Here is a 24,498-nt window from a genome sequence, read left to right as displayed (position 1 = left end):
GTTCATCTTTTAAAAGGAAACTAAATAAGTGGAAATACTGTCTGGCTGATGTAAAGCAAAGTTCCAGCTCCTGGTGGTATCTTTACTTGCAAAAAAAATGCCTCTTACTCTCCTCAAGGCCCCAAGGGCATTCTTAAAACATGGGGGGGGGGGGGAGAGAAGAAGCAATTTGGCTTTAATCCAGAGTTTTTACATGGAAGGGTGCCCAGCTGTAGGGGAGATAGAGGAGACAGAGATTAGCAAAGGACCCTCCTTGGAGGCTTAAAGGAGTGGTGAAGATAATTCTCATCAGTTTGTAATCAAGTACTTAATGGGTATCTGGTGGCTTGATGTACCTCCTGCGGCAGCCATTTTGTGAGTAAGACATGCCTCCCCCTCATGACAGCCATCTTATAGAAACCCTCAATAGACCCTTTTAAGCTGGCTACATGTGTCCATTAATCCAAAGAGCTGCCTATTCCCTTATCTAAAGGAACTAGAAGTTAGGTGATATATATATTCTTGAACCATATCTAAGAATAAGAATCATCAATCCAGGTAGTCCTCAATTTACAAACAGTCGCTTAATAACATGTTTTCCCCAAAAATAAGACAGGGTCTTATTTTCTTTCGAATCCCAAAATAAGAACTTGGCCTTATTTTGGGGAGGTCTTATTATTTTTGAGGTGCAGGAGGCGGTGAGTATGGTCACCTCATGGCTGCTGCTGTGTTGCAATATTTTTGGGGAGGGCTTATTTTAGCACATACTCTCAAAAGCCCAATTGGGCTTATTATCCAGGGAGGTGTTATTTTGGGGAAAACAGGAAAACTATTTGAAGTTACAATGGATTTCAGAGCTATTTATGGCTCATTTTCAGAATTACAATTACTACCCACCAACCTGCACACACACACAAACATACACACAAACAAACACCCACACCCACAAACTTGCTGTCATTTGAATACATTTTTGCCAACCAGCTCGCCTTTATGGCAAATTTGCAGTATCCCACAGACACGTGACTGCAATTTGTGACCGTTTTTGCTGGTTTCCAGTGTTTATTTCTGGCATCCTGCAAAAAAAAATGCTCATTGAGCAAAATGGATTTACTTAATGACCACCATGTTCACTTAACAACCTCGGCATTTGCTTAATGACCATTGTATTAAAAAATGGTTGCAACTTCAAATTCAGTCACATGAGGTCTCAACGATTGCAATGACTGACGACCGCAATTCCAGGCTCCATTGCAGTCCCAAGTCAAGGATTACCTGCATTGAAGAAAGAGGAAAAGAGAGGAAGAAAAGACATGAGAAGGACATAGCAGAGGAGCTGAGGGGGCACAGTTGTTAAAGTGCAGGACTGCAGCAGAGGTGGGTTCCTACTGGTTCCGAACTGGTAGTGACCCAGGCCTGCCATGCCCCTGAATCGGTTCTCCTACGGGGACGCCATCTTGATTTTCGGTTCTTTTCAGACGCAGAACAATTGTAATTGCACAAATGTGATTTTGTTTATTTTTAAAATGTTTTATGCTTGCGCAGAGCACATATCTGGCGTGTGTGTGAGTGAAGCGTGCATGCGTGGGGCAAGGTTTTGTGTGCACTGAACAATAATGCCAGGAGCAACCCACCCCTGTACTACAGGCTACTTCAGCTGACTGCTAGCTGCAGTTCGACAGTTCAAATCTCACCGGATCATGGTTGACTCAGCCTTCCATCCTTCTGAGCTGGGTAAAATGAGGACCCAGATTGGTGGGGGCAATAGGTCGACTCTCTAAACCGCTTAGAGAGGGCTGTAAAAGCACTATGAAGTGGTATATAAATGTCTAAGGGCTAGGTCACTGACTGGTTTCCGTCTGTTCACATTCTGGTTCTGCAACTTTGCAGTAGAAAATTGGGGTGGGGGAAAAAGGAGGGTGTTTTAGTTGGCTAAACTTTCCCTCTTCTCTCTCTATAATCCCCACCCTGTCAACACACTTCAGCTTTTAGATTCAGGGCTGGCAGTTAGTCAGGCACACAATTCTACCCCTTTTGCTGCTACATGAACCACTGGAAAAAAGATAGCTCAGGGAACAGCATCCTGCCTGAGTCCCCAAGAGACATTTCTAAGAAAGAATTAGTGGAAGCTCAGAAATAAAGGCCCTTGGCTTAGAGAAAACCACACCTTCTTTACTGCAGATCTCCAGTTTTCTCCCGTCCATTATTCATTCTATATCCCTACCATAGAGCAAAAGAGTGCTAAGATCCAGTGGTGAAATGTAAAAGATTTGGCTACCAGTTCTCTGGGCATGGTTTCTGTGAGCTGTGAGCCGCGCGATCGTCAGAAGCTTCCCCCCGCCCCCACTTTTTAAAGCATTGTTTTCCTGCCGGTTCGGATGAATAGGTAGGGAAAAAATGCTTTAAAAAGTGGGGGGAAAGCTTCCAACAAGCTGTGAGCCGCGCGATCCTCAGAAGCTTTTTTTACTACCGGTTCGCAGAACCAATGACAATTGTCCCTACCAGTTCGTGCAAACCGGTGCGAACCAGTAGCATTTCACACACACTAAGATATCTCATTACAGCATGTAACAAATGCTTCTGGGTCAGGTTTCATTTGTCAGAAATGGTGTAGGGTCTCCTGCTTGGGCAAGAGGGTTGGACTAGATGACCTATAAGGTCCCTTCCAACTTTGTTAATCTTTTAATACCTGTTAATTATTTCAACAGGAGTCCACCTCTTTTCCCCACTCCCCTCCTACTGTATGAATATCTCTTAGCCTGCAGCTTTGGCCAAGAAGGAAGTGTATCTTACTTCAAGGCACCTCCATTTCCTCCCTTAACAAAGGCAGGTCAGGAGGCTGCTTTTCCCACCCTTCCAGATCATGCCAAACCGAATGTTCCTAGGGCTGTTTCCTGATTCGTATCAGCCACTCCACTGTCGTTCATTCAATCAAGATCTGAAGCTCTGGGCCGCTGGAGGTTGCAATACCATCAAGATAAGAAAAATGAAAAGAGAACCAAAGATTTCTCTCAGAATGAAATTGTACATTTCAGAACTCGCCCTTGGTCCCTTCAGTGAAGGGAAGTCAGCTATTTAAATAGAGCTCTATACAAAGACATTGGTATTTTTTTTTAAATACCCACAAAAGAATTCCTTTTGGTGATTCTTCCAAATCCTTTACAAATTATTCTTTAAGAACTTAATTGAAGGTGGTAAAATCTTGAGAAGAAATAGCACCGTTTTCAATTAATTTGCTGATTGGAATATTTTTTAAATTTCCACATAAAACAAGACAGGCACAGAGAAAGAATAAGCCCTTCTTTCTATGTGGAATGTTTCTTTATTTTCTTTTTTTCTGGGTGGAGCCATACATAGGAATAATTTTTAGGGAGGATGCAGGGAACATATCCTTCGGGTTTTTCAAAGTTTTCCCATTGTCCTCCCCGACATTTGGCCAGTGTTTGTGGTGACTGCAGGATAAAACCAGCAAATAGGTATAGGATAGGAAATCCTATCTGTATTTATTTATGAGTACATATTTTGAGCAGGATGCGGTGGCTCAGTGGCTAAGATGCTGAGCTTGTCGATCAGAAAGGTTGGCAGTTTGGTGGTTTGAATCCCTAATGCCGCATAACAGAGTGAGCTCACGTTACTTGTCCCAGCTTCTGCCAACCTAGCATATAAAAATGCAAATAGAAAAATAGGAACCACCTTTGGTGTGAAGGTAACAGCACTCCGTGCACCTTCGCCGTTTAGTCATGTGGCCACATGACCACAGAGACATCTTTGGATAGCACTGGCTCTTTGGCTTTGAAACGGAGATGAGCACCGCCCCTTAGAGTCAGGAACGGCTAGCATATATGTGCAAAGGGGGACCTCTACCTTTTACACATTTTGAAACAATGAGAATGAGAGTACTACAAGGCAGGCTATTGTTGTCTTCTGTATCCTTGTGAAGTTGCATTCACCTGACGTTTAGTCCAAATCTGAAAACAACTATGAATCATCCTTAGCTTACTGGAGATAACTTCACTGACCATCTGGACTATGGTGCACCCAGGTTGACCTCTAGGGCAGTGTTTCTTAACTGTGGCAACTTGAAAATGTGTGGACTTCAATTCCTAAAATTTCCAGCCAGCCTCTAGTCACCAGTTCAGCACGCCTTTTAGGTTTTTAATAGGGGAGAAGGCACATCCCACCTTCTATTTTCTAGGCATTTATTAGTTATTATTCAACACAGGCACTTCACTGGAATAGTGCTAAATCTGTGCCAGGTGGAATGCCAACTATTAACTGAACTTAACAGAAGATGGTGTTCCATTTGAACTCATCCCACAAAAATATTTGTACAAAACCAGAGAGAATCTTGATAGGTGGTTCAATTGTTGGTCTAGACATCTTTCGAAGATGTTACTTACCCATCCCCCATCTCATTTTAAGGTAAGTGATTGCTGGTGACATTTGGTGGAAGAAGAGGGAGCAACTGGGGCAATTTATAAACCTCTGCCTTTAACATGGTCACCATAAATAAGAACCCTACCATTTGTTGACCATTGTCCCCATGGGTTCAAAAACGTGGGAAGCTGTAAATTATATGTCACTGTGGTTTTCTGTTGGTTCAAAGAGTGATAGAAAGCATTTTCATTTTGGTTGCAAGAAAGAGCACTATCTTTGTTCTACTTTGGAAATAATGGAATTTGGTATTAATAATTCTTGTCCCTCACTTACTGCATTTTTCAGAGTATAAGACACTCCGGGGTATAAGACACACCTTAGTTTTTGGGGAGGAAAATAAGAAGAAAAAATTCTGCCTCTGCCTACCAGTATCCATGGTATTCAGCTGACACATGGTAACAAGGTCAGCCAATAAATAGGCATAGCAACTAAATCAGCCAATGAGGGCTATTTGGACAAATTTGCTGTATGGAGACAGGAAGGAGCCTGGCTTAGTCGAACTGAAAGTGAAACTGCTTGTGTTTTACTTGTATTTACTGTTACTTTACTTGGATTTACTGCTATCTTGGAAAACCTGCTTTTGGTAATGTATTGTATATTATTATTATTTTGAATCCTGCTGAATCAAATGTGATTGCTGCTGCAAACTCTGACCAGCCAGGTCAGCATCAGCACTTATTGCAGCCTGATTCAGCACAGCTGATTGGCGGGTGGATCGGACTGCTGGAATACCCCCAATCAGCTGCTCCAGGCTGCAGGGATTGCCATAGACCATCACTGCCTCCATGCCTCGCATTTTTGGCCTCTGGAGGAGGTGGGTGGGGCTACATTTGGTGTATAAGATGCACCCAAATTCTCACTCTCTTTTTTTGGGGGGGAAAGGTGCATCTTATACTCTGAAAAATATGATATATTTCCATTTTGTTGAGCCGCAGTGGCACAGTGGTTAGAATGCAGCACTGCAGGCTACTTCTGCTGATCATTGGCTGCCTGCAATTTGGCAGTTCGAATCTCAGCAGGCTCAAGGTTGACTCAGCCTTCCTTCTTTCCAAGGTCAGTAAAATGAAGACCCAGATTGTTGGGGTCAATATGTTGACTCTGTAAACCGCTTAGAGAGGGCTGTAAAGCACTGTGAAGCAGTATATAAGACTATTGCTATTGCTATTTTTCTTCTTCCTCAGCTTGGTAATTCTTGATCTTTGTCATATCATATTACTTTGCCAACAGAAGTTAGAATATCACACAATGACCATAACCGAAGTGTCATTGTTGTTTCAACCAGAGATTTATTTGTTGTTCCAAATAAAAGTATTTGTTAACCATCTATGGGTCTCTAGTGAGGCATTCACCATTTTCTATTCTGTTCTGGTACTCATAAAGCTCAGAATAGTTTCCTGCTCTACTTTCTGGCAATATCTACGGCAAATAATATACGGCAAAACAAAAACTTCCCAGCACTGTGTAGGATTGAACTTGAACTTTCCAATATCTGGTCAGTCTTGAGATGTGTCTTCCTACAATGATGTTCCAAGTATCTTCTCTGCTGCTTCATCTCCTTGAGTGCTCTAGTGCAATTTGATCAAGAGTCCTAACCACCCTCAAATACTTTGGCCACCTAAGGAGAAGGAATGACTCACTGGAGAAGAACCTAGTGCTGGGAACGATTGAGGACAAAAGAAGAATGGGATGACAGAGAATGAGGTGGCTGGATGGAGTCACTGAAGCAGTTGCGATGTATTTAAATGGACTCCAGAGGATGGTAGAGGACAGGAAGGCCTCGACGAATGCTGTCCGTGGGATTGCGATGGGTCAGACATGACTTCGCAACTAACAACCACCACCTAACCATCCTCTTATTCCAGTCTTAACTCAATCTCTCTCTGAAACTCATTGGATTAATTAGGGGAGATTGATGCAATAGGGTCTTCCCCACTATGGAGGAGGTTCATTCTGTGAAGCTCCATAGAAAAAGAAGAGATTAGTCCATGATTAGAGATTAATTTTGATGCTCTTCACTTTCAGATCTTTTTGTGTCTGTCTTGAAACATCACTCAGATACAAGGCATGATCTCTTACATACTTTATGTTGGGCTCTCAGTAAATTGGGTCGGGTCCATGGTTCATGGTCATGGATCTTGGGTCGCTCCAGACACCTTATCCAGGAAAGATAGGTTGAAGTTCTCCAGAACCACCAGTTTGGGGAAACTCCATCACTACTCCAGTAAGTAGGCTGAGCAGGCCTGTCAGGGATGCTGCTATGCAAGAGAGGGAGCTGACAAACTCCCCCTTCAGGCTAATCTACCAGCTAGGCTATTTTTGGACAAAAGTTTCACACTATTTCAGAAGAAGGCTGATTGATTAGTAGCTAAACAGGTCATTCCAAGACCCACCTACAATTGCACAAGTCCTCTCCACACCTCTTCAGGAGAGTGATTCATATGCATACTGTTTCCTCCTGTAATATGCACCTGGTATTTATTTTCTCTAGAAGAAAAAGGAAATAAAATGGCTTGTGTTTGATGGAGGGAGGGAGAAGGGGGAAATTAATAAATAAAAAAAGACTCAAGGAATCTGGTTTGTATAATTGGTTCATTAAGCAACATTTTATTCTACTTCTTTGAGCTTTGGGGAGAGGCAGTGGACACCAGGGGTGGGCTGCTGGGGGGTCGCACGGGTTCGGGCGATCCTCTAGCGAAGATTCTGTGCGGTTCGGCGAACCCCCAAATCCCACTCCTGGCTGACCCCACCCCGCCCTGTCCCTCCCAGGAGTTTCCATACAGCCCATTCATCATGCCAGGTAAGAGCAGGGCCCACACGGGGGTACGGGGAGAGGGGGAAATGGGCCTACCGGAGGTTCCAGAAATCCAGAAATGGGCCTGTTTCCAGCCTCTGGAGCCCGGGGAAGCAGTTTTCATCCTCCCGGAGGCTCAAGAACTCCCCCCCCCCTTCCGCTGTGGTGCAGGAGGCCGACTAGGCCACACCCACCCAACAACGAGGCAGCGAACCCGTTGCTGTTACTTTTGAAGCCCACCCCCAGTGGACACGCTAAAAATGGCCCATTAAATGTTCAGGTACAACCACCTGTCTTCAGCTTATTTAAACTCAATTGGGCAAAGGGTACAAGTAAAATATGTGTGGTAATGTAAGTAATTTGGACAATGTTGACACAAATGAAATCACCTTAAGGGCGGTAGTTGTGCGGTCGCAAAGGATGAGACACTGCCACATGATTAAAGGCACAGTAACCACTTTTGTATCTCTGATCACCCTAAGGAAGCCCAGAGCGGAAAGCACAGCAGGAACAACAGATGCTTAAGAAAATTATGGAATCTTCTCCTGGAATTCAGATAGAGGAAGCTAAATACCTCTTAGTGTTTGTACAGACAGTCCTTGACTTACAACTATTTGTTTAGTGACCGTTCAGTTACAATGGCACTGAAAAAAGTGACTTATGACTGTTTTTCACATATCCCCATTGTCATGTGAAGTTTTTTTTAAAAAAATAACAATTTTTTATTAGTTTATAATGTAGCATACAAAGAAAATGCAAAAATAAATAATAGGAAAAACGGGGAAGGAAAAGTAGAGGTTACTTGCTTATGTTCTGAAATTCTGGCCGTGAGGTTAGAGACTAGCCTAAAGAGTTTACACCCCATCCCCCCACGTTCAGATTACATTGACATTCTGGACCTTATCCTGAAAGATTTTGTTGCACTTCATATAAATAAGACTTCATGAATGATTTAGGGGGAGAGCCTTCACTCTCACAACTTACCTCTGTCCTACTCTTAAAATATCATACCATGGCAATGCAAGTAGTCTTCTACTCACAACCACAATTGAGCCCAAAATTCCCGTTGCTAATTTGGGGAATCATCTCATCAAACTTCAGCTACTCCTATCATAATCGATTTTCAACAGGGATTACAACTCATCTTCTTTCCAAGAGTGTTGCATCAGAGTATCAATATCTCTCAACTGTTTTCCTGGAAAATTTCTAGATATCTGCATATCCTCTTGGTTCCTCTTACAGTAGAGGTTGGTTTTCTTCCAGGTTGAGTCTGCAATCTCCTTGGTGAGCTAATCGGCTGCAGGAAATATTCCAGTAATGTCACTAGAGGGGGGCCTTGGAAAAGGTATTTTGTCTCATTTTTTTCATGCTGTGTATATATGTGTGAGTGGAGCTGACAATAGATTCTTGCATTCCCATCTCTGTTGTTTGTTTGCACAAGCTCTCAAAGCAAATGAAAAGTAGGAGTGAACTTAGCTGGTGGTTCAAGAAATGAACCTTTTCTATCATCATTCATGATAGCACTATCATTAGGCTTATATACCGCATCGCACTGCTTTACAGCCCTCTCTAAGAGGTTTACAGAAGCAGCCTATTGCCCCCAACAATCTGGGTCTTTATTTTACCCACCTCGGAAGGATGGAAGGCTGAGTCAACCTTCAGCCTGGTGAGATTCTAACTGCCAAATTGCAGGCAGCCAGCAGTCAGCAGAAGTAGCCTGCAATACTGCGCCACACGCCTCACGGTATCCATCATTTAGCTTTAGAATTCTCCTTACAGTCCTCTTATCATTTATACACATACAAACACCCAAACCAGGTCCATCACCTTCCTCTTCAGGGTTTGTCAGACAGAAACCATTAACAAGACCTGGATGTATCACTCATTTCTATGCAATCTAGTAAATATGAATCATGATAAATGAACTTGACAAATCTTGATAATCTTGTTTATCACATCCTGGATCCATACCTTGGGGAGAGCGCACATTTTAACAGTCAACATATCCGATAGCAGCCTCTTTGGTATCCCAGGAAGATTAATACACCTAATTTTGTCCTCGGAGGGTTAAAAGTCTTGTCTATATATTCTGGAATCCCCTGTGAGGCACTACGCATAGCTTCTCACCACTTAATTTCTAACAAGAAATGCCAATCCAGATTTCCAGAGGTAGCTTGTAGGTTCCATCACCTCTGCAATATAATATTTTTTTATTCCATGGCAGTATTAACCATACATTTGATTGGAAGCATAAGAGCAATCTTCTGTGGTGGGAATCACCTCCCCAACTATGTGCAAAGTTACAATTTGTTGCCTCTGAAATCTCTGAATTCATGGTATCATTAAGAATTCTAAAATATCAGGAGACCTTGTGGTTGAAATAGTATCAGGGAGGAAAAGAGTATTCTTCATGAGGTAATCTGACAGCCATTTTCAGTATACAGCATAGCAGCTTTTTACAAATAGATCTTCTTGGGTTTGTTATTTAGATCAGCAGAACACTCAGTCTCTATGGACGCTTGTAAATAAGCTTTGCCTATTGTGCAGCCCAGAAATATATTCATTACTAACAAGAAGCACCAATTCAGTTTAAGGGCAGCTGCTCAGATGACCCCATCATGGCATTTGGTGAAATGACTCCACTTTGCTTGTACGGTGACACAAATACTAGGGGCAAGCTTTCATGTTATAAATCTTTATTTATAGATGTACAATTATATAATTAAGAAATACAGCCTTCTTCAATATCTTTCAAGACCTATGCTTGTTATTGCACGTTGCTCATTCATCCCCAGCTATCTACTTAAGAAAATCAAAAAAGATCTGATTTGTTATGGCCTGTGGCTCCTGGTGTCATCTCACAAGCTGGTAATTTTGCGCCGCGCAGCTGGACAAGTGATCCTTCAAAATGGCCGGAGGGATCACTAAATGTTAATCAGGAGGGCTGAGGTTTTAAGCCACGATCCGTTCTCCAGGGCCAGCGGAGGGTGGAGGCATCTCCTTGGGACCGCAGACAAAAGGAGTAGATTTGTCCATCAAGATGGGCGCTTATGACAGGAAAAAGGGAACCCAGCAACTCAGTTCAAATCAAGATCCATTTGTCGATGCCAAAGAAATAACACAATTATTAGACTGCCCCTAATCCATCAGCTCTTATTTGGTACTCAGACAATTCTGAACAGATGGATGTTCGCCAACAAAATAATATAAAGGTTTCTGGACAAAACTAACAGCAACGTAAAGAAGGTTCCAGTGTGAAGTAATTAAGGGTAATGCTATTTCCTTGGCATAACTAAGCCATTTCTTAACATATTACCCTAATCCTGAGGGCTGACTTGCTTTGATGGTAGGAGTTGATCCATGCCTGCAAAATGAATCTTTTTTTTGACTAATGAAAACACAAAACCTCTTGCAGGGGTGGAAGCATCTTCAGATTACTGCTAATTCAAGATGATGAGGCTTATTGGAACTAGGAGCATTAACTGTTAACTCTGGCAAATAGCTCAGCTCTTTGAAGTAGCTTCTCTTAAGGCTCTTCTGACAGCATTGTATGGACTTCAAAGATAAAAAAAAGTCTGGCATTAAGTAGCATTTTTTTTCAAACAAAAGTTGGACTTCACAGCCCAGTCAAGTAATAAGAATTATTCTTTGCCTTTTGCTTAAACAATGGAAAGTAGCAAAAACTCGTTGGACAAAGATGGCTGCTCTCCTGAGGAAGAGAACATCAGAGTCCCGTTCTCCTGAGGAAGATCCTCACCAGAGTCTACAAGCATTGTTGCTGCACAGCCTTTCCTTATTCTAGAGAAGGCAAGGTCTCCACATTTGGCAACTTTTAAGGACTTGTGGACTTCAATTCCCAGAATTCAACCAGCGTGGGGAATTCTGGGTGTTGAAGTCCAGAAATCTTAAAGTTGCCAAGCATGGATGCCCCTGCTCTATAGAGAAGGGCTATCCAAGTCTCACCATAATGGAAAAGTACGTAGCTACATCACTGCTTGGTAACCCACGCCAGCGCACAGCAGGTTCCTGGAATGAAATCACTGGCAACAAATTTCTTAAATAAAAACTATTTTGTAGAGCAAGAAGAAATCTGATTGGAGTGCAGTGGAAAAGGCAGAAGGGGATATCTCTTGGGGAAAAAAACAATAGCACACCTCTGGGTAGCAAAATGAACCCTGATTGCAAGGCAAAAGAAATAAAAAGAAATAAAAAGTCTGCAAAACCTAACAAAATTATTTTTTTAAAAAGTCCACACGGCAAAAGCCATCCTGGTGAACTGAAGATCGTTATGAGGACAATTTGCTCTCCATTTATTAGGAAGAACAAGCCATTGAGCAAAAGCCACCATACGTTGCAAGTCCAAAACTGGGCCGAAACGTGTCCGTAGAAAATATAATCTATTGGGCTCAGTATTTCACATTTTTAAAAAGGAAACAGTTTCAGGGTTTGTGAGTTTTACTTTTGTTTTCCCCCAGAAAGTCCAAGCCATTATAAAATATAAAACATTTGTATTGTCAGATAAGATTGCCGTTGATAGAAAACAGGACATTGGGCCAGAAAAGGGAAGGAGGGCCCAGGCAGGGGGAAAAGAAGCTAGAATTCAGAGATAGTAAATTATGAAGTTTTAGCAAAAGAAAAAAAGAAAGGAAAAAAAGAAAAGAAAAACAATGGAATAATTTAATTCTATCTCTGCATAGTTTAGAAGTACAACATATTTACAATGGTGAGTTCAATTCTAAGTAGTGTCTCTCAAAATTAATTCTGTTTTTAATTTCTAGCTCTTCCAGTTCCTCCCTTGCTCTCTGAAGTGACTAGTGCAATTCCAGAACTTTCTCCACTGCTCCTGATTTTCTGATGATCTCGAAAGGAAACCAAAGCAACTCAACAACTGTTCTCGGGGGGGAAGGGGATCCTTTGGAGGAAGGGGATCCTTTGGAGGAAGGGAGAGGGAGGAAGGGAGGGAGGGAGAAAAAAAAAAAGACCAGCCGTCTTTTCCCTCCTTGTCTTAAGAGATGTTCAAGTCTAATGCTGGACAGAGAAAGAGAGGAGAGGGCAGTTGTGCGTTGTTAATACTCCAATGCCATTTTAATTTAAGGACTGATTCTTTAAATAGAAAGTCTGTCTCCTTGGCTCAGTGCACTTCCCCCAAAGTCTTCAGGCATTTGAAGAGTCTGAGGAGAAAAACAGCAGACGCATCGTCAGTCTCCAGTCAATTACAAGCAGGGATGGACTGCTAGGGGGTTGCCTGCGTTATGGCTGGTTTGTAGAACTTCCAAATCCCATCCCTGGCTGGCCCCACCCCACCATGCCCGTGGCGGCTCAGGGAGGGGGAAAAACGGGCCTCCCGGAAGGCCTCCAAAGCCCAGGGGCGGCAGTTTTTGCCCTCCCAGAGGCTCAAGGAAAGCCTCCAGAGCCTGGGGAAGGTGAAAACGGCCCCCACCACGCAGGAGGCTAAGTAGGCCATGCCCACCATGGCCACGCCCACCCAGCAACCAAGCAGAAAACCTGTTGCTGAAATTTTTGAAGCCCATTCCTGATTGTAACGGTAACAGGACCAGCACTCCCATTAAAGAACAGACTGGCATAACTGGAAATGTTAACTTAGAAGCCGATTCTGACTTCTTTTGGACTTTAAATATTGAAATAAAATGCATAATAGGGAATCTTCAGAGTAACGTTAAAAAAAGAAATAGGTCAAGATGGCCGTCACTACATTGACTGAAGCCAGGCCCCTTGAATGCCTACAAAAAGTGGAGCCGCTTCAATCACACAGTTGTATGTCTTTTCGCCATCTTGGCTATTTTGCTCTCCTTTTATGGGTGCCCCTGAAAAGAAGCACCAGTCAATGCTGTATAGCTACAGACAAGTGTGAGACTAAACACTTTGCTTCTCAGGTATTCTTCAAATGTTTCTCCCTTTATCCCCAAACACACATCGACATTCAGAAATTGTTCTTAGGAACAGAAGTCTTAAAACAAAAAACTCAGGGTAGGTGCCTGAGATATCTAGGGTGCCTTAAATAGCCTATCTATTAAGCCTCTCTACATTTCTAAAAACATGACTAAAATGTTTTTCTCACCAAGGAAGGATGGCTATGGCTGGGGATAGTTTGCCTGAAATTCAAGTCAAACCTGTTCTAGAAGGAAGGGGGGAGGGTGTGTGTGTGTTTAGCATGGAAGACCATTATGTCAAATGGTTGCATTCTAACTCTTCTGTGCCGTTTTACCACTCAAAATAAAACACATGCCACAGGAAGAAAAAGAAAAGTTGTGTGACTAGAAGTCAGTTAAGTTTTTAGCCTGGTTACACTTGATCATTGATCATTAATCTGGCTTAGCTCCAGTTGGGAGGGAGGACAGAGCCCTGGGAAGATTCTAGTACAACTGTCACTCCTGCTGCCTAAAATCTTGCAGGCGATCTCTGCATTACAGGCTAAGGCAAAGCATCCAACTCATAAGTGCAGCTAAATCATCTTAATCCCATTAACTAGTGGGGTTAACATCCTAGAGCAGGGGTGTCAAACTGGTGGCCCGTGGGCCGGATGCATCACACAAAGGCCATGCCCACCCTACCTCCGGAAAAGGGGGAAATTGTCACGTGATGGCAACGTGACACCGCCAGTTTGACACCTGTGTCCTAGGGAGACTTCCATTTGAGGCTTTCAAAACTTAAGTTTCAGAATTCCAGTTTCTGGAACCCCCTCGCTCCAAATAATAATTGCTTCTGGGGAATGAAAATATAGTTCACTGGTGTGCATGTTTGGGATAATATAGGGGGCATATCTTAACTATGGTTTCTTTTTTCCTTCCCAGTTGTGTGAACACTATGTGAGTTTGGTTTAGTGTTTGTTTCTGGAGTAATCAGTTAACCCTTGGATTCCAATGTACTGTATTATTTTTGAAGTTCTTAAAATTATTATTTTTTATATTTTGATCGGGGGGGCTATATGGAGTGTTTGCAGATTGTTTCAACTTTAGAAATATTCACATTAATAAGGTGATACAAATTGGTGGAATTCAAAAAAATGTACTACCGGTTCTATGGGTGTGGCTTGGTGGGGGTGGCGGGGGAAGGATACTGTAAAATCTCCATTCCCTCCGCACTCCAGGGGAAGGTTACTGCAAAATCCCCATTTCCTCCCAATCAGCTGGGACTTGTGAGGGAGAGAATAGATGGGGGCGAGGCCCACAGAGGTGGTATTTACCGGTTCTCTGAACTACTCAAAATTTCCACTACCGGTTCTCCAGAACTGGCCAGAACCTGCTGAATACCACCTCTGGATACAATGTATATAGATTTGCTATGCAATCACCCCAAAGCTTCGGTTTACTATGTAATTTTGATGTTCTAAGTTGCTTTGAGGAGAACTGACCCATATTAAAATGGAACACAATAAACAAAGAAGGATGGTGACAAAGACAACAACTTTAGGTGATAAACAATTCTAATTGGAAACCTACAGAAGCATCACTACCCTAAATCACTTGCTGTGTATTTTACACAAGTTTTTATTTTCTCTTAAAGATATTTAAGTAGGGCTAAATGAAGCAGATGTTCTCATCTCTTTGAAGCTGTTAAATATTATTTCAACGCTTACAATTATATTGCCAAGCATCATTATCGGTAGGAAATTCTCACTATGAGATAGACAAATCATTGTGATATTTTTTTGCAATCCAAAAGAAACGACATCCAAGGCCACATTTTTGTGGTAGGTCCACCAGGCCCTGCTGAACCTCTTTTCTACAATTTGTAATGGCATGCTAAATTCATGTATTAAAATGAACTATAGTGTCGTCTTCCAAATGTCCAATGCCTGTGATATTACGACTACATTGTTTTTTACTTGAAAAGTAAAGCAACTTGGCTAAGCACACATGGGGCGAAGTGATTTAATTGCTTAAATAATTTTGAAGAATCACAGGACCCTTTAAAGCCACATTTGACACTGAATTTGGGAGTTTATCTAGGCTTTCTCCTCCAGGACACTAACCCGGTTACCACGTATGCAGTGGCAAAGTTCTGTGCTGCTGCAATGTCCATAAGAAAAAAATTGGCTACAGAAATATAGTTGTCATCTTGTACCAATTATCTGGACATAACTCTAACAATCTTTGGACCATTGTATTTACTCCTATACTTAACAGCGTTGCACCCAGGTAAACCAGGGAGTGACCGAAACAATCTGAGAACATGTATGCTATTTTCCACTTTTAACGTCAATACTTTTTAATTATATCTTAATGTCAGTACTTTTTAACATATTGTAAAAACTAATGTGTATTGCTGGTCTTTGACCGTAATAAAGATTTACTTACTTACTGACACTGAGTTTGCAAAACTATGTTCAGTATTTTAACACTGCAGCAACAATCCATAGCTGACCATTTGATGCTTGACACTCTACCTTTAGCTGAAGCCACTGCTGCTGAAAAGCTTTATCAGTGAGTGCTTCTAAGAAGATGTTCACCAATCATTCTGCAACAGGCCCATCAGCTTCCCAATAATTATATCTGCACCGAAATTAATGACGCTCTTGAGGAACAGAAGGGACCCCCACCAGTGTTTGCAGAGAGGGGGAGGCCACTCAAATTCAGCAGGATGTCAGACAAAACAAGTCCTGCCCCTTTGACAATGCATGTAGAAAAGGGGTTGGGCCTCACACTGCAACGCTCCATCTGTCACCTTGCTCATTTTGACAACGGCCCTCCAACCAAAGACACTGCTGAGAGTAGGGAAAGTGCAACTATTTAACTTAAGCTAAATGCTCCAGCAAAAGGGATGATGATCAAAAGCACATCAGCATAAGAGGGACCAAAGAGCATATAGGAAGTCACGCTTTGGGTTGGGTGTAATGCAATTTGATTTTTTTTGTCTTAACGTTAACAGGCAAATGGGAATCAGTGAATTAAAAAATGGATTTTGGGCAATAAACCACTGAAACCATGATTCATGTTGGCTTTCAAACTAAACCTATGGCTTAGCATGACGCGTAAATAGGAGCATTTTGTTTATTCCCAGTTTGTTTGTCAACTCTGAAGCTGTTCATTTTGGGGTTTCAGTGCTGCCACAACTGGAGCTATGGGAAAGGGAGTGGGGAGTAGAGATAACTGGGGTGCTGTAGCCAAAATAAAATATTTTCTCTTGGGAACAAGGACATTCCCACCAGGTGTCCAGAAGGAGGGGGTTGGAGTCATCTAGCAACTGGACTGTATCCTGATTGGACCATGTGACTGATTGTTGGGAGAAAGTGAAATAATTTTTACTTTTAATTAGGTAAAACCACGGGCACATTTAGAGTCGGTTTTCACCAGCTCGTGCCAATATGACATGTCCAATAAATCTATTCTTTGAGGGATACAGTTGCCTCGGAGTTTTGATTGCTATGGGTGTGTTATTTGGAACCCTGACATTCAATCGACTCTAAATGTACCCAAACCGAACATAAAATTAATTCAGAGAGATGCAAAGGAAATGCTGCTAAGAATGGAGAGGATGATCTACTGTAACAGCTATCTTTCTTTCATTCTTTTTGTCTGTAAGACTAACACTTGCTTATTTGGTTAACTCTGCTAAAACTAACCACAATTTAGTATAAAACAAGACAGTAGCTTTGGATTTTGAATTGTGCTGGAAAATTATAATTCCTAAACCAAACTTCCCAGCTCCCAGAAATAGAAATCGCCAGCTCTTACTTAGGCCTCTATGGACTGTTCCTGTCACAGCTATCCATGCATTGATGCTTGAACTTCAGACAGCCTGGTACAGCTTGGTGTGCCCATCTTCTGAGCTCTCTGATACAGATCTGAATCACCAAAATAACGGGCCCGGTAAAGTAAGCCTTCCTCTGTAAAAGAAGAAAGCCAAATCATTAAAGCAACAGTCCGGGCAGCTTGCAACTTTTCTCTTTCGTTTGTATTTCATTTCTGACCTACTTTGTGGATTTCACTGGAGAGAGTATACAGTTACCTCATTTTGTCACCTGCCATTCTGAGTTGTCAAAAATATTTATCCACTGCTAAACCCTGCCCCAGATATTGTGGTTACAGCTTAGCTTAGGCAGGATTTTTAAAGGAGGCAAGGGCAAAGATGGAAAGCTTGGGGACTATTGTTCCATTTGGATATTTTAAACTTTTACGTTTGGGGAAACTGGACAATAGAGTTAGTGCAGATCATAATGATCAATAGGGCTGTATAAAGCCTTTGAAAGGAGCATTTTGCAAGACATGCCAGCACAAGTCAAGCATTCTTCCCCTCAGCATAAATACATTATATCCTCTGGAAAGCTCATATGTCTCTTTGCAGGGTCTGTTTGTACATGTGCGCACGCATAAATAACACTTGCGCTGCAACAGCTAAATTGTCAAATGCACCTCACTTATAAAAGTGGCTTCGTTTTAACTATCAATAACCTCTTTCCAACATCTTTGAGAGGTTCAATTTACAGGGATGGGATATAAATATAATAAAGAAGCAAGTGATACCCTGTTTCCCTGAAAATAGGACCTCCCCGGATAATAAGCCCAATCAGACTTTTGAGCGCATGCGCTAAAATAAGCCCCCCCCCCTGAAAATATTGCAACACAGCAGCAGCCATGAGGTGACCACGCTCGCTGCCTCCTGTACCTCAAAAATAATAAGACCTTCCTGAAAATAAGGCCAAGTGCTTATTTTTGGAGGGGGGCGGGTAGAGAATCAAAAGAAAATAAGACCCTGCTTTCTCTTCGGGGAAACACGGTAACACGGAGCTTTTTGAAATGCAGTTTACAATGCCTTGAATCCTTCATGTCTCTTTATCCCATGTCTGAAAAGCTGGGCTACTCACTCTGCTGTTTTTCTTTCCAACAGTTATTTCTGAGGTTTGCAATATAATCATCTTCCACGCTCCTCTCTACATTTTTAAGATTCGTGCCTGTGTATTCTTCTCCAAAGCTGTCACCTACATAGTAAGACACTTTCAAATGCTCAGTCGTTCGTTTAAATATGTGTCCCACCGACCTGTGGAGGAAAGGAGGACAAAAGCAACGGTCAAAATTGCATACATGCCCACGCGCAAAGGAACATCTGTTTGGATAAGGAGACCAAAGACCAACCAATCCCACCCAAAAGCAAACCGTGATACCCAAATCTTCCTTTATCCTCTGCCATGCTGCTCCTGCAAGAACAGAGTATAGGTCCGCTAAGGAGAAACAATTTAAATTATCCATAAACTGGGCTAGTGTAGATTATCCACAGGCAGAAACAACGTAAAGCTTAAGAGCAGGTTGTTTCTAGCTACTTCATGGGAAGGGAAAATTGAATGAGGGCGGAATGAGCCTAACTATGGATATTAAATGAACATAAGCTTTTGTAGAAGAATAATGAATGTGATTTGGAATAGAGGAAGGAGACTGCCTCAACAATCTCTCCATTATCTCAATGGTTTGTTCCTGAAAAAGTCCATCTTGTCACCTCTTTCCAAAGACCTTGACCACTACTGACATCCCAGAGACCTTCTGCAACCATCTTCATAGGCCTTTGGTCTGCAAGCTGAAGCATGTCACCAGTAAGGAAATGTCAGAATATTCATGAATCAGGAAGAGAGCTGACATCGCGACGGCACAACGTGCAATCTTGGTGTTCCGAGATCGCAGTTGAATTCCTGCCGCTGGACGGTCCATTTGGACCTAAACCGTCCCGCAGAGACAGTGATTGAGAAGGGAACCTCCTGCTGATCTCAGGGACACTGCCAAGTCCCTGAAAGATCCAGGAATAGCCTTTTTTTCCGGTGACAGAAACACAGCTAATGAAGCTGCTGAAGTTGGGACAGCTCCGGAATGGGAAGAAAGCGGAAAGAGAAAGTATGTCGAATTGGTGAGGAAATTTTATTATTAGAGGAAGAGACTACCCAAGAAAAAAAAAATTAAGTTAATTTAAGATCAAAGACAAAAGACTGTAGGCGGCGAGATTGATCTGCATTGAACTTAGTGAGTCATCTAGTTTCTAATTTCTTTTCTTTTTTTTCCACGGATGGAACTTTTGCAGAGGCTCCCTATTTTTTAAACTGAATGGATTAATTTTTTCTTCTTCTTTTTTCACTTTTGCTTATACCTATGGATTCAAATTCTCCTTTTTATAATGTTTGATTTGATTGATTGGATTATTTTTGATCTCCATTTAAGGTTTTTTCTTTCTTTCTTAAGCTTGGAATATAAAGAAGAAAATAAGAAGGATTATAAAGAGGGTTGTAACAACAGGAGGAAAAGCACACTGCCACTTAGAGCTGAATACATTGTTTTTGCTTCTTTCGCTTTGATTACTTGAGATTCAAGGTTCTTTCAGCTTCTTTACTGACAATGATAGTAGGAAGTGCACATGTTGTTTATACAGGTGCCTTTTGGAAGTTCTATCACTAGCTATCTGAGAGAAGACAACATTTTGACTTGAAAGATAATAAATGAACCTGTTTGAAGTTTATTAAAATAGTCTTGAACCCTATAGTGGCAGTATCTGCAAAATTGAAAGAATGGCCCAGCAGGAAAAAGAAACTGTAACATTGCAAATGATTATGTTTGAAATTCAAAATCTATTAGTTGTGACAGAGAGAATTGAAACGAGTTTGGAGAATTTGGAATACAAAACAGAAAAATCTGCTGGAGAAACTGAGGATGTTTACCAAATGAAGAAAGTGGAGGACAGAGTTCAAAAGATGGAAGAAAAAAATGAGCAAAGAGATAAGAAAACTGTGGATACTGACAACAAAGTGAGCATGGTTGGTAATGGCAAGAGCAGAATATGGAAAGGGGAGATGGATGGATTGGAACTCTACCCCAGACTACCCCAAAGCACAAAAGAAGAAAAGAGAGAAAAATTGACGGAGATAAGGAGAGAAATCTTGATAGAAGCACTAGTGATAACCAAAGATAAGCTGATGGAAAGAGCAGATATTGGGTTTCAAGCTTTTGTGAGATACGAAAGGAACAGCATGTTGCCAAGGGAGGTTTATACAAAATTTATTAAGAAAGTAATTAGAACATTAATGCTACAAATGGCAAGAAATATAAGACTGTACTATTGCTGGAGGGATACAGGTTGATGCAATGAAAATGTATAATAAAAATTAAGCCAAATTTAGTTTACTAGTAGTATGTATAAAATGAAGCAACAATAGCTATAGTTAAATAATATCAATAATAACAATACATATAGATGTATTAGTTTGATAATATGAAATTTTATATAAACAATATATGGAGATTATGAGAGGAGGTTTAAAAGCTTTATCTAGAATATGTTATAAAGATGTATTGTGATTAGATGATTTTAGGATGACTTAATGGAATGTTATCATATAATCCTATTCTAGATTTTGAATATTATATATAAAAGGACATAAAACAATTAGAGTCAAATTAAGGTTGAGATATAATAATTGTGATATACATGAATATAGGTGAATTTAAAATATGCGATTTGATATGAAAAGCAGGTGGTGACTATGGAAGAGATGCATGGAAATACTGTAACCAACTGATACACTTTCTACAATTTGTAATGGAAGATGGGTTTTTTAATTTTAATTTGTATGTTTGTTTGTCCTTGTTCAAAAACAAATAAAAATTGGGTTGTTGTTTTTTTAAAGAATATTCATGAACCGGCAGAGACATGGTAACAAGGTCAGCCAATGAATAAGGCTTATTAACAAGGTCAGCCAATGGGAGCTGAAACACTTTGGAGTCTGGTGTGGCTTAGCTCTGAACTGAAACTAAAAGAAATTTATTCTCTGTATGGACCCCGAAAGAAACAGCTTGTGCTAACTTGAAAAGAGATGGCACTCTCCTTATTACTTTGGAAAGAGAAAAAAGGAACCTGATCCTCTCTGTGCTACAGGGCTAGATTAAAGTAACCTGCTGAGAAGACTTTTTCCTCTTACTGAAAGTATTCTGTAATTCTCATGTTTCAGAATGTCTACAGGCCTTCCCCCAAGTTTCTCAGCACTCGACATGAGAAATTACTCACTGTTGAAAGCTGCACCTATGTTTAGTAAACACTTTTATTTTAATGCTTTTCAAGACTATGCATAAGCCCCTTGGGACATAAATGATAATCTAATCAGGCTTTGCAAATCACTAATTACTTTGTCTTAATTGTGTCGTCCGTCCCCCCCCGTTTTTGGGCTGCGCAAATTATTCCTTCTCTTTGTTTCAGATCAGAAGCCATGTTTTTATGCAAAGCTAGAGCCAGTTCTTGGATCTTGAGTACAGAATCCCTCCATTTCAGAAGAGTAACTGCCTGACCCTCATTGTTGTAGAAAAAATGTCAAGATTATGGTTGAGCTGGAAGTTGCAAAGATATTTGCTTTTATGGAACAAATGTCTATCGCTCTACTTTTGCTTAGTTCCATCTGTTCGTTTTACTCTTATCACATATAATTGCAAGATATTTTGAGTACCTTTTTTGAGGGAGGAATTCTTGTGAATCTACTTGCTAGATATTTACAGAGAAATAGTGCTTTTGGCTTTCCTAGCCTAGTTAAGGAACCCTATCCAAGTCACCCTATTTATACCCTACCCTCAACCCTGTAGAGATGGCACTGTCCCAAACAAACAATTGCTATTTCCTCCTGAATAAGATAAGCATTCATAAGCGTTTACATACAGTGATACCTTGGTATTCATTCTTAATTGGTTCTGGGAGGCACAACAAGTACCAAAAGCTATGAGTAACAAATTAGTTTTTACCATAAGGAATAATGTAGTGAATCACAAGGCAACGGACATCAGTAAGTTCTAACTTGTGCATTGAGTACCAAACAAATGAGCACTGGGACAAATTTTTTGCATCAAAATGCATTAGTACCAAATTTGATGAGTTTTAAAGCAGTTGGGTACCAAGATAGCACTGTAAAACAAAAATGTATTTGCTCCTTAAATCATACTTCTGCATCACATACGAGAATACTAGAGATTTCTTCTACACATGATGAAATTTTTAGAAAAGGGTTTGCCTCTGCAGCAGACACTTAAATCTCTGGTTGGCTGACTATGTTCCCACCCACTTTCCCCATTGATGCCATCCAGAATGAAATACTTTTAATGCCCTGGCCTCTTAATCCAAGACAGACATACAGTCGATCACTGCCCAAAGAGCTGCTGATTCTCTTCTACAGAGGAATTATTGTCTTTCATCTGCACCTCCATAACTGTCTGCTTTGGCTTTGCAACCCAAGACAGCATAATTAGAACTGCAGAAAAAATGATTGCTACCAACCTGCCTTCCATTGAAGACCTGTATACTGCACAAGTCAAAAAGAGGACTGTGAAAATATCTACAGACCCCTCACATCCTGGACATAAATTGTTTCAACTTCTACTCTCAAAATGATGCTATAGGGCACGGTACACCAGAACAACAAGACACAAGGACAGTTTTTCCCTGAATGCCATCACTCTACTAAACAACTAATTCACACAACACTGTCAAACTATCAAAAAAGGCAGTATTACCATCATTATTCTCATCTTCCCTATTACTTATCTCCTTATCTTCTTATGACTATAACCATGTTGCTTGTATCTTTACAATTTATATTGTTCTATTTGTTCCCTAGTATGATTTGATTGCTTATTAGTAACCTACGATTATCACTAAGTGTTTTATCTTATGATTCTTGATGAATGTATTCTATTTTATTTTTCTTTATACACCAAAGACAAATTCCTTGTGAATCCAATCACACTTGGCCAATGAAGAATTCTATTCAATTCTATTCTGCACGTGAATTGGAGACAAATCGTTTTTCCCATTTGATGGATTTGTTTACATGGGTGATAATCCAAACAAGGATTAAATCTAACACTTAACGGCTGAGCTCCAGCCTTTTTAGCAGCAATACATTTTCCTCCACCAAGACAGCTGGCAAGATCAGGTTCTTCTAACCACTTTGTCTGCTTGGAAGGAAGAACTGATAAAGCAGCATTGCCCCCTTCTGGCTATCCGCTATATTCTAGTGACAAATTGCTGGTGCAGTGCATGTATAACGTAACCAGTTGCTCAGGCAGTGGATGGCATTGCTTCCAAAACGTTTGCCATTTGGTTAATTCTGCAGATTTATTTGCAGTGAGCCAGTGCATTCAATCCATTTGGTTGCTTGTATCCCTTTCGAGTCTCTACCGGGGAAGGGTGGGGGTGGGGGGGTTTCTTATGAAAGTCACCTCACTTGAACAAGTTCAGACTCATAGTTTAAGAAGAATCCTGGGAATGGATAAGAACACATCAGCTCATATGATCAAAGCAGAAACGGGTATCCATTCCACACATACAGAATAATAAAGTTTCCACATGGTTAGCAGAGGATTTAATCAATGGATCCTGATGTCTAGCAGACCAGGGAAGTATGTGGCTCAGCCTACGTCCTGGGTAAACTGACTTACTAACGTTATTTCACATTCAATATTTACTCTCAACTGTCTCCCAGGCAAGGGGATTTTTTTAATGAGGGGTCCTCAGTGCTCTCTGAGCTTGGTTGTGTTCTTGAAGACATTTCAGTACCTCAAATAGGTTCCCCAATGACAAGTTACCCAGTTTTTTCAATTTGAAAAATACCTATCAATGAGTTTTGATTCACAATTTTCAAGAAGGGCTTTTCCAGAGCAAGATTTGAGTTGTTGGATCCCATGGCCAAATATGGACACTTTAGTATCCAGTGGTGGGATTCAAATAATTTAACAACCGGTTCTCTGCCCTAATGACCAGCTGGGTAGGCGAGGCTCGGTGGTCATGTGACTGGGTGAGCGTGGCCAACTCAATGTCAATCACGTCGATGGGTTACAATGTCATAAGGGTTAACCAGAGAGGCAGTTTCTGCAAGCAGGGCAATAAGAAACAACACCAGAATGTTTCCCTCCTGCCTTCCTTACAGGATTAGCCCTGTAAAGTGGGAAAAAACAAAATGAAATTTCTTCCAACAACCGGTTCTCCGAACTGCTTAGAAAGTTAACAACCGGTGCTCCGAATAGGTACGAACTGGCTGAATCCCACCACTGCTTCCATTACCTGCCATATCATGAGAGAACGTATACATGCAGTGCCCCAACCATTATATACTTATTACATATACTACATCAACACATGATATTGCTCACGTTGTTTGACTGACATGCCCCTCTTAAGTAGGTATCTTAAGTAGGTACTTAACATCCCTTCTTGAAAGAACAGCCCACTGGGATCTCGATCTCAGATTGTCTTATTTCCTCCTGGACTCTAATGCATACATTGTGGGGCAGGTCTGCTAAATCCAGTTAAGACAGTTG

The 24,498-nt window shown here is 41.1% G+C and overlaps 1 protein-coding gene across 2 annotated transcripts in view; it reads right to left on the bottom strand.

The window, feature by feature from the left end:
* Nucleotides 1-9,886: 9,886 nt before the first annotated feature.
* DNAJB12 (DnaJ heat shock protein family (Hsp40) member B12) overlaps nt 9,887-24,498 on the bottom strand; it is a 41,384-nt gene continuing 26,772 nt past the window's right edge. For both annotated transcript variants that reach the window (XM_081955839.1, XM_081955840.1), the window contains 3 exons: nt 18,033-18,205; nt 16,903-17,054; nt 9,887-12,378 (listed from right to left, as the gene is read on the bottom strand). In XM_081955839.1, the coding sequence (XP_081811965.1) occupies nt 16,933-17,054; nt 18,033-18,205 (295 nt within the window). In that variant the 3' untranslated portion in view covers nt 9,887-12,378; nt 16,903-16,932. The remainder of the gene's footprint in view (nt 12,379-16,902; nt 17,055-18,032; nt 18,206-24,498) is intronic.

This window comes from Natrix helvetica, assembly GCF_964273705.1.
Source record: "Natrix helvetica genome assembly, chromosome: 5".
Classification (NCBI taxonomy): domain Eukaryota; kingdom Metazoa; phylum Chordata; class Lepidosauria; order Squamata; family Natricidae; genus Natrix; species Natrix helvetica.
This window is presented reverse-complemented; position numbering and strand designations above follow the sequence as displayed.